The sequence below is a fragment of the Barbatula barbatula genome, assembly GCF_947034865.1.
Source record: "Barbatula barbatula genome assembly, chromosome: 7".
NCBI lineage: Eukaryota > Metazoa > Chordata > Actinopteri > Cypriniformes > Nemacheilidae > Barbatula > Barbatula barbatula.
The window spans coordinates 25,214,063-25,228,095 of record NC_136770.1 but is presented as its reverse complement, the minus strand read 5'-3'; the positions used below and the strand labels follow the sequence as shown (position 1 = coordinate 25,228,095).

Genomic DNA, 14,033 nt, shown 5'->3' with positions numbered 1-14,033 from the left:
CTTCATTAAAACACAAATCTAAAACAATTTGAGGTCAATTTCATGTTCTCTGAAAACACTTTTTAATTAATATATAACACACACAACATCTGAGATTTACCATGTTTTTTACTTCAGGAAGAAAAAACCTGCTCCCAAGCATTACGTTTGTAACACTACTGCTACGGCAAGTCACTTGCCTCAAAAGCGAACTCATAAAATTCAATATATCACATAATCTTTCTGTCAACAAGAGAGTTAATAACGGTTTTCATTTGCAGCACTGTTTCATGGTGATCTTTCACATAGATCAGAAGAGTCTGGTCCAAACCAGAGCCGTTGAGAGAGACAGTCGCTTTACTAGTAACTTCCAGGAACCATGAGTCAATGTGACTCTCTCTCTCTCTCTCTCTCTCAACGGCTCTGATCCAAACTAACCGTGTAAGGCCATAACACACACACATGAGGAGCTGCTGCCTGCAACACTGCATCTCTTTCTCAATAACACTTCAAAACAAACATTGATTTATGATATACACGCTCAATAACTATTACACTACCGATCTCATCCGATTACACTATATTCGAAAAACATTTCATAGCACTTATTTACTGATCAAATAATATTTCATAAAATACAGCAGACTAGAATATGACTGAAATTATTTAAAATGATGTATCATACATTTATGAATTAGGCTGTTTAGATAAATCCATGTTTCTATTGAACACAGCAAAACAAACTAAAGTATAACAAAAGAAAAACTCATTTAATTCCCTGGAGTTTCACTGTTTCAAAATGCAAGAGCCTAAAATAAAAGAGAACACATCAAATGTTCCTGGAGCTTTAAACAGAGATGAGCAAATGATCATTAAAGAGATCCAGTGTGTCACATAAAGCCACATCAAACTCTCTCTCTCTCTCTCTCTCTCTCTCTCTCTCTCTCTCTCTCCTGTTTCCCTCCCACTTTCCATCTCTTCATCAATCCCATCCTCTCTGGACTCATACGAGGCTCTTCTGAACACTCTGTGATCTTTCAGCATCACACACACAAAATCAAAGCAGGTAAGAGAAACTTTGCCGTAACAGAATATTTACTCTTAACCACTTCTTGCATCTTTCTAACAAACACAGATGTCACAAATCTGCATTCATTAACATAAAACAACACGCTGACATGTTTCTGCGTGTTTATCTTCAGAATGCCGCTGGGAGGAGGAAATAAGTGCGGATGCTGTAAGAAGACAGTGTATTTTGCAGAAGAGGTCCAGTGTGAGGGACACAGCTTCCACAAGTCATGTTTTCTGTGCAGTAAGTCGCCACAGCCGATCTGAGACCTGAGCTGAACACTTACGAATGACAAATATAAAGCATTATATCTACTGTATATGAGTGAACAGCAGAACTTTCTATAGCTTCAGTGGCCTGTGATATAATAAGAAGAATGTAACTCTACTTTGAAATAAGTTCTGCTATTCACGCTAATACAGCAAAAGATCAAGGAAAAAAGAAACGTAACGTAACTTCTAGAGTCATATTAATGAAAGACATTTGTTGCACTGCATGTATTCGACTTGATTAGTTTCAGCTTCTGGAGTAACAAGAAACACAGTGCGAGTGTTAGTGATAGTCTGGCTCGTGTCAGAATAAAGTATTGAAGTCAAGTGTTTAGCACACATGGCCATATTAGGTGCGCTTTCAATGATGTGTGCGTTTGTCTGCCTTATACGGCTGAAGAGCGTCTGTGTCCAAGCACAGCAGAACACATGAGTGTTTATGTGTGTCATCACATTTACAAACACACCAAACATCAGTGACACAAGTGTTATGACAGCAAACTCCATTACAGTTTTCTCCTGAGAAAATCTCAATAATATCTCACGCTGAGCTCAGACTTTCCAAACACGTCATCTCTCTGATGGACTTCTCAGTTGAGTTTTATTTAGCCATGAGCTTGGTCTCAGATGTTTCTCCTAAAACTGTGCATGGAGATTGTAAAGCTCAAATAATGTGTATTTGATGAGAAAGGTTTGAGTTGATATTGAGATCTTCACTAAAATGTACTTTTGATTGCAGACGAGATAAATCTGAGGTCAGTTTGAGACACTGTCGCTTCTCAAACTCTAATGACAGACACATTGCTGCCTCTTGTTCTCAGGAGAAACACATGAGACTTAAACAGTAACTTTCTTACAGTTGTCTCATGTGTGTCTATTTGTAGGATGTTTAATAACATGTATAACAGCACTAATATGAGATACTGAAGATAAAACATGAGAACACGGAGCAACTGAGCCAATGATGCAGAATAAAAACAGTCCGTGTGTGTTAAACATAGACGTGAATACCTCATGTGTTCACTGCAGTGGTGTGCAGAAAGAATCTGGACAGTACGACTGTAGCTGTACATCAGGATGAGATCTACTGTAAATCCTGCTACGGAAAGAAATACGGGCCGAAAGGTTACGGATTCGGTGGAGGGGCAGGAACTCTGAGTATGGATACCGGGGAAGGTCTGGGCATCAAACCCGTCGGGTGAGTGAGTCCATCAGGTTCTGCATGTCAACCCTGGAACTATTGAAACATGGATTAGCAAGTTTACTTTAATTGTATACAACTTCAAAATGAGACAGAATCTGTCAAATCTGATGTTCGGGCTGCTTCTTCCTTATCAATATGATGTCTCTTCCTGGAGGAGGATCTCATCATGGCTTTAGTTCAAACTGTCAGACAGGGTGGAATGTGATGGAGGACAGAGAAAAAAAACAAAGATCAATTAAACCCAAATTCCCAAAACAATATCAGATGTGAAACTTTGGTGCTTTTTGGGAAATAGCGCGACCGCCATTTTAGGGTGAAAATGATTTATAACTGAAATGGTTTCTAGCGAGCCAAGGCTTTTTTCCATCATGTATTATCATCATTCATGTTGAATTTCAGCTTAAATGTTTTTTAACAAATCAGCCGATATTGCCATCGCATCAGCAAAAAGCCAAGAAAACCACAAAATGGTGGAAAACACAGGCACTGTTTTTGCAATGGAACGTTCTATTGAGTTTTGCCTCCATTTATTCTGCACTATTTGACAATGTCTATTGATAGAAACAAGAGAAATAAAGTCCACGCCAGAGTACCGACTTGATTTAAATTCACTTCTGTGACTTTAATATAATAATTATACAATGAAGGCTAGTGTGTAATACAAACAATGTTAGAATACTTTCAATTACAGTTTTATATAGAAAAACTATAAATCAGATGGGTTGTGCGGCGATCTCTCTGTTTCTCATACAGACAAACACCCCATCAGCCGACCAACAATCCCAACCCGTCAAGGTTAGCTCAGAAGCTCGGTGGCGCAGATGTGTGTCCTCGCTGTGGAAACACTGTGTACGCCGCTGAGAAGGTGGTGGGAGGAGGAAACGTGAGTCGCTTATTCTCAACAGACTGATATACAGTCAACTGATCTGAACATAAACAAACCAGATTTCAACATGCATTACGTTGTTAAAATAAAAGGTTTTCATGTGCGTGTGTCCTCGTGTAGGCGTGGCATAAGAGCTGCTTCAGATGTGCAAAGTGTGGCAAGAGTCTGGAGTCGACCACACTAGCAGATAAAGATGGAGAGATTTACTGTAAAGGTCAGTCATCATCTATATAGAATCACACAGTAATGATTTCTTCATTAATTCAGTGTCTGAAATGACTCAGTCATCATAAATCTTTAAGGTTAACTTGTATAGCACATTATGACATCGTGTTATGTGTTTACTCAGGGTGCTATGCTAAAAACTTTGGACCAAAGGGCTTTGGGTTTGGACAGGGAGCCGGTGCTCTCGCACATGCTCAGTGACACCTGTGAGGAAAAAACTACAAACCTACACAACATGTCTGAAGAATGATATATAATAATGCCGTTTTTCCGACAATGTAATGAAGAAAACAGTAATTCATTCATGTGACATCCAACAAAACTTCACTGTCATCAACTGATATTTGCGTAATAATAATAAATTGGGTTATTTTATCACTCTACCTGCTATTTACTATTACTTTGATTCTTATTACAGAGACACAAATAAATATATGTCATGTCTTTGCAAACTATGATAACTAAAATGAGAATGAATTCGTCCAGTTTACTATATTGAAGCAAGTTAATAAAGCGCCGTTTAAAGGTTGCAAGCATAATAACTTGTGTTTAAATGAATTTAGTTTGGTTTAACAAAACATGATTTATTGAAATTAACTTGTTTGATTAGTTTGTACAGAAAGGTTTTCTCGAATTGAATTGAGAACAAAGTATTGTTTTGAATTTAGAATGTGATGACACAAAAACAAACTTCAAAACTGTTTGTAAACAGAAAGCGGAGACACAAGAATCATTGACGATCTTCTCAAATGTAGTCTGTGACATCATACACACATCAGAACCACAGTGTGATGAAGAACAAAGAATGTTTGTGTGTTTGAGCCGGACAATGATCTCATCTTGTGACAGACATCAGCACCGACTGCAAAGTCTTTCTGCACAAATAAACAACAACAACAAACAAGCCTGATTTCAAAAAGTCAAACAGCATGAGCAAACTCAAGCCAAACTCAACAAGGAGATGCATAAAACAAGTTAAAATATCTGTATAATCAGCTGTGGCCTAGTGTTTAGAGCGTTGGGCTTGTGATCAGAAGGTTCAAATCTCAGTGTCAGCAGGTCATGACTGAAGGGCCCTTGAGCAAGACACCTTACCCCTGATTGCTCTGCAGTAATGTGACACTGTAAAAAACTACTTGTAAGTCGCCAAATGAATAAAACTTAAATGTCTTGGGGGGCAGGTTATCCACAGCCTCTTCTGTTCACTTCACAGCGTCCATCAGGGGGCGCCACTTCACATTCATCAAGTTTCTCTGTTCTGTTGTGTTTCCTAAAAAACAAACCTTACACACAGAATCTACACTTCACACGAGGAAAGACGCTTGGTGTTGAACACTATAAAAGACATCGGCAACGGATACGATCTTATCTCCGGTAATATACCAAACCGTGTCGATCTCTCTCAGAGCAGCGCTGACAGCTGCGATAAATACAGTCCCACCACAACTAATACACAATCACCATAATCCACTGTTTCCACATCAGCCAAGACCCAAATCCATCATGCCTACAGGACAGGTGTTCCCTGCACACTGACCCTTCTGGAGCTTTCTCTAAAGCTGACCACTTGCCATCGGACGGAATATCACCTTTCTGATGTTGGATCGCTAATATTATATTTCTCTCAGGTGGCCCTTCCTGGAAATAATGCGCGACACACCGACGATGATGATGATGAGAAAACAAAGACAAAACACTCATCTAACTACACAAACACCTCACAATACTGCATTGCTTGAATGCTTTCCACACTGAGAAATAAATGTACGTAAATTGCAGTATTTTTTGTTATTTGTACTAAAAACAAGAGTGCAGTACGGGGTCAACCCCGGGTCAACAGGGCGGTTGTCAACATTACCACCAGCATCAAACCTGCATCTGTCAAAAGAGCTTTAACTTGTGTTGAATCTGGAACGTTCTTTTAACGTTAACAATCAAGCCAAGCGATTTCAGCTCAGATAAAGCTTCGTTTCGTAATCATGGAATGTTTTTATCTGACAAACACCAGAGAGAGACGGTAACAGCTGTGTAACCGCTCTATGTTTAGCTAAGCCAATGTATGGACTACATGACATTCCCATCATATTCTCCCTGAGATTAATGTCGGCTATAGTTAATATTTTAATCAGATGAGCGTGAGGTCAAGCATGAGGCGCCGTTCCCCTGTGGAACCATCCAGCAAATCACTCTGTCAGAGCTGAAGAGATGTCATCTCAATATGTGTCTTATTTAACATACACACCACGTGCTAATGATGATATACAAGACAAAACGGAGCTATCACATATTCAAGATCCTAAAAAAGTGAATTAAAAAGACAGTTTCCAATCTGAAGTCAGGGGAAGATTTTCTGGCTCTGTTGCGTTTCGTTTACACATGACCTATCAGCTGTTCCTCCTACAATACCTTTAGAGTAATGAGGACATAAATGAGATGTTGAGTGTTGACAAAAACTACAAAACAGCATCCTCAGAGGATTTCCTTTACGAAAATACAACAGGGTTTTATTTATTATAGTAAAGGTACCGTGCTTTACAATTTTACTCTGAATACGATTTAACTGTGGCTACTTGTTGTTGCAAAATCATAATTTATCATAATTATTTTAGGCCGAAGACATTGTGTTCGTTTATCTTCATGTTGACCAGTGTTGGGTAAGTTACTCTTGAAAAGTAATGAATTACTAGTTACATATTCAATAGCGTATTTAGATGGCTGTACAAATAACTTTCTCCATTGAATTACTAATTTCTTTCTATAACCTATATCAACACTGATTAGAATTGATTCAAGGATAGACATGAAACGGCTTATTTAATTCATTCAAATAAATAAATACATAAATGATTCTTATTAATTGAAACATACAGCAAACATTTTAAAGTTAGACTTAGAATTTTGATGTCATTTATGGACTATATTACACAGTATTTAGCTCAATTACATCAGAAGTAACTGTAAATAAATTACAGAAAAAACAAGAGTAATCCCTTACTTTACCTTTTCAAGGGAAAAGTTATTGAATTCAAGTAAAGGTCTTTGCACATACGAAATCTTTGAATGCGTATTTGGTGCTTGTTTGTCTCTGAATTTATTAAAACCCCTCTCACATGCTCGCTGAAATATGGATGCGAAAATATGATTGACACAACGTGAGATCAGATTTATTTTTGAACTTGCGAATATTTCAGACTCAATGTGCAATGGCCTTTAATAATTAATATACACCAACACTGATGATGACATCGCAGAATTGCCATCTTGGAACATCAGAGCATAGTTTGAGACATCACTGAGATCTCCTGAACGCTGAAGATATGTGAGAGGGAAAGAAATCTCCATGTATTATCACTGCTGTCCTACAGAAACATTCACAAAGAAGTGATTTTTGATTTCGCATCCTATAGTTAACTGTTGTTAGATGAGACCGGAGTGAGACGGATCAGAAACACAGCTGGTGATAAGCATTGCTTCTGTCCTATCAACTTCAGCCGCGCACAAGTGCTGGATAAAAGCTCCGGCTAATAATACCATCCAGTTACTGAGAGACGCTGAACAATAAAAGCTTGTCTTTAGAACACAGCCATTGTTCTACAACATCACTTCAGGATCTGCCCACCACAACAACACAAGGTAAAGTCATTCTCTTTTCCTTTAGACATGAAGTTTCTGTCCGATTTAAGCTTCAAACACGCTGAGATATAAAAGATGTTCACCATCAATATTAATGATAATCATTGATATGGCTTCTTGATTGATATATTACATGACTGCTGTTAACATCCTCGATTACAGTCTTAAAAATAAAGGTTCTTTGTCACGCTGTGTGGTTCCCTTTACAACCATATGCAAAAGATGGTGACACTTTACAATAGGCTGCTATTAGTTAACATTAGTAAATGCATTAGCAAACATTATCAATTTAGTTTTTCAGCATTTATTAATCCTTGACAATGTTAGGTCATGTCAAAACAGTTATTCATATATAATAATCATGGTGCATTAACTAATGTTAACGGTGACAACATTTGATTTTAATAATGTATTAGTAAATGCTGAAATTAACATGAATAAATGTAGAAGTATTGTTCACGTTAGCTAATGCATTAACTAATTGTTAACAAACTTATTGTAAAGTGTTACCCAAAAGTTTCCTTGCAGAAGAAAAAGGTTGTACATCGCATATATGAAATAAATGGATATTTCAAGAACATCTGACAGATCGCTAATGAAACATCACTCAGTAAATCTCATTTGGTGATCGGTCTATTTTAAAATGTACACGATAATGATGTGCTGTAAGGTGTTTTAATGTGAATTTTATCCCCTTGTGTCCTGGACCAGTTTAACATCAATGAGCGGAAACATGGGCCGGGTAAAAGTCTGTGAGTGAGTGTCTATTTCTGGTACATGAGCAGATATGGGCTGGAGAAAGCTGGGATTGTTATCCGTGCGACATACCAATATCACCAAACCACCGTCCACGTCTGCAACACCTTGCTCCTACGGGACCACTTCAGAAATGTGTGTGTGTGTGTGTGTGTGTGTTGGGCCGCTGTCATTACTGTGAAGCATTTAACAGATGCAGAGCAGATGAGTTTGAAGTCTCTTTGTGTCTCCATCCATCATTTAGTGCTCAGATGTTTCATTGAGATGGGAATGAGACACACTGCTGCTTATAATGAACGCCGCTCTGATTATCATGTCGGACACTTGAACCTCTTGAAGAGCTTCCCATTGGAAACTAATGCTGTTATTTTTGTCCCCTAGGTCGACTCTTCATTGTAAAGATGCCCGAGTGAGTGTATTGTGTTTCTGACATCCTAGACAACACACAAATGTGCACTATTCTTAGAATAACAAAACACATTCTCAAGACCTCTGTAGTCATCTAATATGAAGTCCGAGTCTAAAATCTTCGTATTCAAGAATTCTAAAAAAAAAGACATTTGGACACTTCTGTGTGCATTTCATAACATGAGCTTTGTTTGTTTTGACAATAACAATATCTCAATATCTTTCTTTTATTTCCAGGCAAGAGGTAAGAGTCAAAAGCTGTCTTCAGATGGCCCTTTGAAAATCGAATGTACTGTAAAAATAGATATAGGTATCCGATCATTTATAAAATAAACTCTTGTTTCAACTCTGACAGAAAAAGTCCAAGATCTCTGCATCGCGCAAGCTGATGCTAAAGGTAAGTTCACGAGACGAATAAATTCTCCACATTTTTATAATTTCACAAATTTTAGCTTCCCACATGAAACAAATATATATTACCGCAGCAAACTCCTATACACTACAATGTTCTTGAACGTTACTATAGCAACAACTACAGCATACAACTGTTACCTATAGAAAACACTGGGGTATCCTATAGTATTTAGTCATGTGGGTTAGATGTTGAGAGTGAAGAGAGCATCAGAGCGTTTGTTCACGTGTGTGTGTCTGTCAGAGTCTCATGGTAGCTAAAGCAAAGGAGGATTTGGAGCAAGAACTGGCAGAGAAAGAAGCAGAAAAAGAGAAATATTTATGTGAGAACGCTCCTCAGCTTCAGACCAGTGGAATGTCTTTCGCTGAACTACAGGTACATCACAAACAACACTTTCATTCTGACACGGATGGACAGAGATACTACGATACTAACATCCAAATATGATGTCTGCACATTTGCTCTGTACCAGGAGCTGTGTCGTGAACTACACGCCAAAATCGACGTGGTGGATGAAGAACGCTACGACATTGAAGCAAAAGTGCTTCACAATACAAGAGAAGTAAAGAACACGTTACCTCTTCACATACTAAAGCTCATTCGACAATGCAGCATGCTTGTAGAAAATCTAAAATCTGATTTAAACAAGCAACAGAAAACATCAAGTTTACAAGATTTTTTAAATGTACAGCAGAATGTCAATCATGTGAGTATCCATGGCCTCATTGTGTGCTCTCAGAATAACCAAACTGAACAAATGGGTTTCAGATCAAAGATTTGAACATTAAAGTTCTGGACCTGAGGGGTAAATTTAAGCGGCCTACACTGAGAAGGGTGAGGGTTTCAGCAGACGCCATCTTGAGATCTCTGCTGGGCTCCAAACACAAGGTGTCCATGGACCTGAGGGCGAACCTCAAGTCTGTGAAGAAGGAAGACACCGAGAAGGTCTGCGCCGTCCATGCCGTCTGAAATGAAAAAGTTCACCATTACTCCATTATGACGCAATGTGTGTTACATTCATGTTTGTGTCTCTGTCCACAGGAAAAGACGGTGGAGGTCAGCGATTGGAGGAAAAATGTCGAGGCCATGTCTGGAATGGAGGGAAGGAAGAAAATGTTTGATGCAGCTCAGTAAACAACACAAGACCAATAAACTCAATGTAAAGCCACATTTCCTTGTGATTCTGTTTGTCTTCCGATAACAGCCAAATGAGTTTCACATTGACATTAACTTGATCTGATCACAATTTGTTGTTGTTTTTCAACTTACTGGGATCAAGATGGCCCCAAGTTTGCAGGAATTGACAAAGAACATTTGTTAATGACTTTCAAAGAGACACAGAACATCTCAAAATATAGCATAAGTACTTTTTTGTCAAGAACCAAGTAGCATTTTAACTGCTGTGTGACATGTTATCATTCATAAACCAAATATATCTCAATTGTTTAGTAAACTCTTTAATTAAGTGTGGGGAAATTCAGATGACATATACTACGATGTTCAAAATAGATCAGATTATTTTGACCTAAAATCTTAATTGAGAATAAAACAAATTCATGGACAAGTTAAATGTTCTCTGACCCAAAATCAAAGACATGCTGTGGTTACTGTATTATGAAAACTGATATGAAGTTTCATCAACAGATGATTGCTGCTTTTAAATGAGGGTTAGACATTTAATTAAACATAATAATGTCCAGTTTATTCCATGATGATTTTCCATACTTACTTTTACTGTTTAAAATCAAAAGATGTCTCTTCTAACATTAGTTAAAACAACAACAACGAGCCGTTTTGGTGTATGGTTACCCCATGTGGTTGCAATTGTCTGAAATGTTTGAAGTAAATATTTTGAATTTGTTTAAAAAGCTGATGGAACCAGTGTACCCAGATACATCGTTTTGAAAGTATGTCCACCGATCAGGTGAAGTTACCATGAAAAAGTAAAGTAACAGACCTTATTTGTTTGTTAAATGTGACGTATGCCATAAAGAAGGTGATGGGCGGTGCTTGTGAACCTACAGAAGCAGGCGATGGGCGGTGCTTGTGAACCTACAGAAGCAGGCGATGGGCGGTGCTTGTGAACCTACAGAAGCAGGCGATGGGCGGTGCTTGTGAACCTACAGAAGCAGGCGATGGGCGGTGCTTGTGAACCTACAGAAGCAGGCGATGGGCGGTGCTTGTGAACCTACAGAAGCAGGCGATGGGCGGTGCTTGTGAACCTACAGAAGCAGGCGATGGGCGGTGCTTGTGAACCTACAGAAGCAGGCGATGGGCGGTGCTTGTGAACCTACAGAAGCAGGCGATGGGCGGTGCTTGTGAACCTACAGAAGCAGGCGATGGGCGGTGCTTGTGAACCTACAGAAGCAGGCGATGGGCGGTGCTTGTGAACCTACAGAAGCAGGCGATGGGCGGTGCTTGTGAACCTACAGAAGCAGGCGATGGGCGGTGCTTGTGAACCTACAGAAGCAGGCGATGGGCGGTGCTTGTGAACCTACAGAAGCAGGCGATGGGCGGTGCTTGTGAACCTACAGAAGCAGGTGATGGGCGGTGCTTGTGAACCTACAGAAGCAGGTGATGGGCGGTGCTTGTGAACCTACAGAAGCAGGTGATGGGCGGTGCTTGTGAACCTACAGAAGCAGGTGATGGGCGGTGCTTGTGAACCTACAGAAGCAGGTGATGGGCGGTGCTTGTGAACCTACAGAAGCAGGTGATGGGCGGTGCTTGTGAACCTACAGAAGCAGGTGATGGGCGGTGCTTGTGAACCTACAGAAGCAGGTGATGGGCGGTGCTTGTGAACCTACAGAAGCAGGTGATGGGCGGTGCTTGTGAACCTACAGAAGCAGGTGATGGGCGGTGCTTGTGAACCTACAGAAGCAGGCGATGGGCGGTGCTTGTGAACCTACAGAAGCATGCTTAGGGAGCAGTGGCAGTAAAATATGCCCAGTTAAGAGTTGTCCTACCACTAAAATAATTTTAGAGAGATTATTTTACGGTCGAAAAACACATCACTGTTGCTTTAATGCTCAGTGAACTAACATGAGCAAATATATTGGTATTAACTGATAAAATATGTTAATATAAATTCCTCATTGTTAAAACATTGTTCCTCTTATTTAATGAATTAACACATGCTGACAAATACAACCTTATAAAAGCAAAGATATGCTACAGAAATGGACATTCAAAAAATGTGATTTATAGTCATTTGAAGAGTTTGGTTCCAAATTCACGTGTTTTATTGCGTCAGTTTGCTGTATTTTTATTTATTTATTATGGCTTAAATAAAAACAAACCAACTGCATATGTAACTGATATTAATCGTAATGCACAATAAAAAACATGTTTTTTCTTTTGAATCTCATTTTGGAACCAAACTCTTCATTTATACCAGCAGACCGGAAGTGAGCGAGGAATGTTTGTTAAAGCGTCTTGAACGCAGAAGATGAAGATGAATTGATGATTTCTCTGTAAGTATCGACTGCTGTAAACGGGTCAAGTTTCTAAACGTTAAACAACAGCAGATTCACATCAGTTTGACTTGCCTCGTTTTGTGAAGACACCTGCGACATCGGACTCAGATCCCATGATGCACCAGACTAGCGCGGAACTTCACGCGCGGCTTCCGTAGAAATGAATTACAGACGCTCGCGAGTAACGTCAAGTGTTTATAATAAAACATCAGAACTTGAGCTTCTTATTCTTTATGCTCACAACTGCATGTGACGTAACCGTGACGTCTACTTTTGACCTTAAGAATAATTGTCAAGTGATTTCAGCTTTATGCGGTTGCAAACCTATACAGATATGTGTTAAATATATACTGTAGCCAATGATAGAATATACATATAGCCATACTGTTGTTTTGAATGGAAACTATTTGTTTCTACTAGTAATGTGTTGACTTGTTGAAACCAATATAACACCATTAAATCTTGCTGGAAAAAGACCCAGAACACACTATATAAAGGACGTTTGTAATGGTTTAATGGTAAACAGATAAAGGATTGTAGGGATATAACTATATTTAAGCATTTAGCACATGCTTTTATCCAATGTGACTTTTCAAAAATGAGGAAAACAACAATGATGCAGTTCATCATGACCTCTGATTGGTGACCTGAGCAGAGCACTCTTGCTGGTTATAGGAGTCTTAGTACAGTCAGATATATAAAGCATGATTATGTTTGATGTAATTATTCTTTATTTTAGATCAACCAAAAGCAGACACACACTAATGGCGTTTAAATGCACGCACCAACCCTTACCAGCCGCTAGAGGGCAGTGTTCACCAGCTACGACATTTACATCGACGCATTTGCCATAAAAGCGACTTCCATTTCACTTTACTATACATGTGTTTCTAAGTATGTGCGTCCCCTGGGATCAAAACCACGACCTTGGTATTGTTATCACCATACTCTTACCACTGAGCTACAGGAAAGCTACAGGCATTACACACTTTATACAATAATACAATACAATTTGAATATCTAACAAATAAATCCTTTCTATTATCCGATTATGTCATTATTATTAGATGCACAGTAGTAGTGGTCAATATAATAACAAAAGGTTCTAAAACCCTGGTATCATTGGAAGAGACTTTATTATTTAAAAGATTATAATTATTCAAGATGTTTCAGGCACGATTGTGTTGAAAGAGTGTTATTTTCTGTTTATTCTAAGAATATGATGTTTTTTAAATGGTGTTTCATTCACACAAGGTCAAGAGCTCAAAGGGCATGAAGGGGAAATAGTTCACCTCTAGTTGTTTGACTCTATATCACAGATGAAAACGACATCTTACAAAACAACTATTTTACTGCAGTAATAGTGCGCTAATCCACCCACTGTCATAAAAATTTACTTTGACTTTGGAAGATTATTTTTATATCCGTACAATAACAGTAAACTGGAGTTTTATATTTGATTATACATTACTAACCATGACATTTACCATGCAGTTTTATATGAAAGTACTTTCATGCGGTACATTGCTTTGGTAACACGGTACATTTTGGTAAGAGTAAACCTATCAGTAAACAAAAACTCAATATTTTTGAAAGACTCAATTTTTACAAACTCAATATATTTGAAAGATCATCATAGTAGGACATATCATGTTTCCACGGTCACTTAACTCAAAATGCAATAAAGACTCCCGTATTCAACATAATAGTTCCTCTGGA

The 14,033-nt window shown here is 38.6% G+C and overlaps 2 protein-coding genes across 2 annotated transcripts; both read left to right on the top strand.

Moving 5' to 3' along the window:
- The first annotated feature begins 435 nt into the window (after positions 1–435).
- csrp1b (cysteine and glycine-rich protein 1b) lies at positions 436–4,015 on the top strand. The gene is made up of 6 exons (XM_079460883.1): positions 436–1,045; positions 1,182–1,291; positions 2,347–2,515; positions 3,275–3,404; positions 3,528–3,621; positions 3,757–4,015. The coding sequence occupies exons 2-6, from the start codon at positions 1,183–1,185 to the stop codon at positions 3,831–3,833; spliced, it is 579 nt and encodes a 192-aa protein (XP_079317009.1). The 5' UTR covers positions 436–1,045; position 1,182; the 3' UTR covers positions 3,834–4,015.
- A 2,846-nt stretch (positions 4,016–6,861) lies between these two features.
- Positions 6,862–10,408, top strand: tnni1b (troponin I type 1b (skeletal, slow)). The gene is made up of 7 exons (XM_079460885.1): positions 6,862–7,265; positions 8,403–8,436; positions 8,785–8,826; positions 9,085–9,216; positions 9,314–9,403; positions 9,610–9,786; positions 9,883–10,408. Exons 3-7 carry the CDS (start codon positions 8,818–8,820, stop codon positions 9,973–9,975), a joined length of 501 nt encoding a protein of 166 aa, XP_079317011.1. The 5' UTR covers positions 6,862–7,265; positions 8,403–8,436; positions 8,785–8,817; the 3' UTR covers positions 9,976–10,408.
- Positions 10,409–14,033: the final 3,625 nt, after the last annotated feature.

Bases quoted from the DNA above. Each gene is read 5' to 3' on its own strand.
- tnni1b (XM_079460885.1), top strand. The intron at 9,404-9,609 runs GTAAAGAACACG...AATGGGTTTCAG, and splicing joins TGCTTCACAATACAAGAGAA to ATCAAAGATTTGAACATTAA. The intron at 9,787-9,882 runs GTCTGCGCCGTC...CTCTGTCCACAG, and splicing joins AGAAGGAAGACACCGAGAAG to GAAAAGACGGTGGAGGTCAG.
- csrp1b (XM_079460883.1), top strand. From the start codon at position 1,183: ATGCCGCTGGGAGGAGGAAATAAGTGCGGATGCTGTAAGAAGACAGTG. The intron at 2,516-3,274 runs GTGAGTGAGTCC...TTTCTCATACAG, and splicing joins CTGGGCATCAAACCCGTCGG to ACAAACACCCCATCAGCCGA. The intron at 3,622-3,756 runs GTCAGTCATCAT...GTGTTTACTCAG, and splicing joins TGGAGAGATTTACTGTAAAG to GGTGCTATGCTAAAAACTTT.